This window comes from Orycteropus afer, unplaced genomic scaffold (genome assembly GCF_000298275.1).
Source record: "Orycteropus afer afer isolate SDZICR_OR568_19922 unplaced genomic scaffold, OryAfe1.0 scaffold00524, whole genome shotgun sequence".
NCBI lineage: Eukaryota > Metazoa > Chordata > Mammalia > Tubulidentata > Orycteropodidae > Orycteropus > Orycteropus afer.
The window spans coordinates 379,310-380,882 of NW_006922111.1; the positions used below are offsets into that span (position 1 = coordinate 379,310).

Here is a 1,573-nt window from a genome sequence, read left to right on the forward strand (position 1 = left end):
GTTTCTCTTTAGTGATTTGCCTGCCCCTATCCTCTGCCCACCAACCACTCCTTGGAAGGAAGGTTGGGCAATCTACTTCTGAAGTAATACTGCCTCGGAAACCCAAGGAGGGGTCACTATGAGGGGGTCCGACTCAATGGAACATAACAACAGCAACAACAATCTTCTACCCATTTATCAGTTGGGTGATTTGCTCATTCTAATTGATTTGGAGGTGCTCTTTGTATATGAAGGACAAAACCAGTTCTGTTTGAGTGGATTCTGACTCATGAGGATCCCGTGTATGTCAGAGGAGAACTGCGTCCACAGGGTTTCCAGGGGCTGGTTTTTCAGAAGTAGATCACCAGGCCTTTCTTCCAAGGTGCCTCTTTCTTCCAAGGATGTTCAAGGTGAACTTGAACATCCAACCTTTTTGGTTAGCAGCCAAATGCATTAGCCATTTGCACTACTCAGGGACTCCAAACTCCATATTAAGGATACCCAACTAGGGTTTCCAAGGCTGTAAATCTTTATGGAAGCAGACTGCCATAACTTTCTCCCTCCATATTAAGGACACTAATCCTTTAATTGTTGTATTGCCTTTTTGGAGGGTTGTATGACTTTCATAATCATTAAAACATTTGCAAGTGGATTTAAATTAATTTTCTCCTCTGAATCTTCAGTGTGTGATATCCTGCATCTCTTCCAGCTGCTGAAATGAGGCAAAACGACAAAATCACGTGCATCCTAGAAAACCGGGAGAGGAGAGAGAGGAGAAATCTCTGCACAGTTATTAACGACTTCCAGCAGCACTTCCAGATGCCGGAAACTCGCCGTGAGTTTGATTTGTCAGATCCTCTCGCCCTTAAGAAAGCTCTTCCTGCCCGGCAGTCAGATGACGATGTCCGGAACACCGTGTCAGGGATGCAGAAATTCATGGGAGAGGACTTAAGCTTCCCCGAGAGGAAGAAGTTCCAAGAGGAACAAAACAGGGAGTGGTCCTTGCAGCAGCAAAGAGAATGGAAGGATGCCCGCACTGACCACAAATTTGCAGGTAATAAAACAAAGACAGCCTTGGCTCGATACTTACTTCACCAAATCAGCCCTCGTGCCCTTTGTCCGTGTTGTCATTGTTAGCCCCCGACTCGTGGGGAGCCCACGTGCAGCGTGACTGGACCCCTGTGATCTGGGGAATGTCATGGCTGGTCTTTGGAAGTGGGTCACCAGGCCTTTCTTCCTGGTCCATCTGAGTCCGGAAGCTCTGCTGAAACCTGGTCACCATCAAAGCAACACACGAGCCTCCACGGACAGACGGGCGATGGCCGCACAGGAGGGGCGTTGGCCGGAATCAAACTCGGGTCTCCCACAGGCTGATGCTGTTGTTGGGCGCCACTGAGCTGGTTCCGACCCACAGCAGCTCTGTGTGTGACGGAATGAAGCCCGGCCCGCCCCGCGCCATCCTCACAACCGTTGCGGTGCTTGAGCCCCTCGGGCAGCCACTGGGTCAACCCATCTCCTTGAGCATCCTCCTCCTCTCCGCTGACCGTTTCACCAAGCGTGTTGTCCTTTTCCAGGGACTGGTCCTTCTGACAAC

The 1,573-nt window shown here is 50.2% G+C and overlaps 1 protein-coding gene across 1 annotated transcript in view; it reads left to right on the forward strand.

Annotated features, from left to right (window-relative positions):
- The window catches only part of RIBC2 (RIB43A domain with coiled-coils 2), a 14,909-nt gene that overhangs the window by 5,131 nt on the left and 8,205 nt on the right, over positions 1–1,573 (forward strand). Inside the window, exon 3 of the mRNA XM_007955643.1 lies at positions 689–1,033. Within this exon, the coding sequence (XP_007953834.1) occupies positions 689–1,033 (345 nt within the window). The remainder of the gene's footprint in view (positions 1–688; positions 1,034–1,573) is intronic.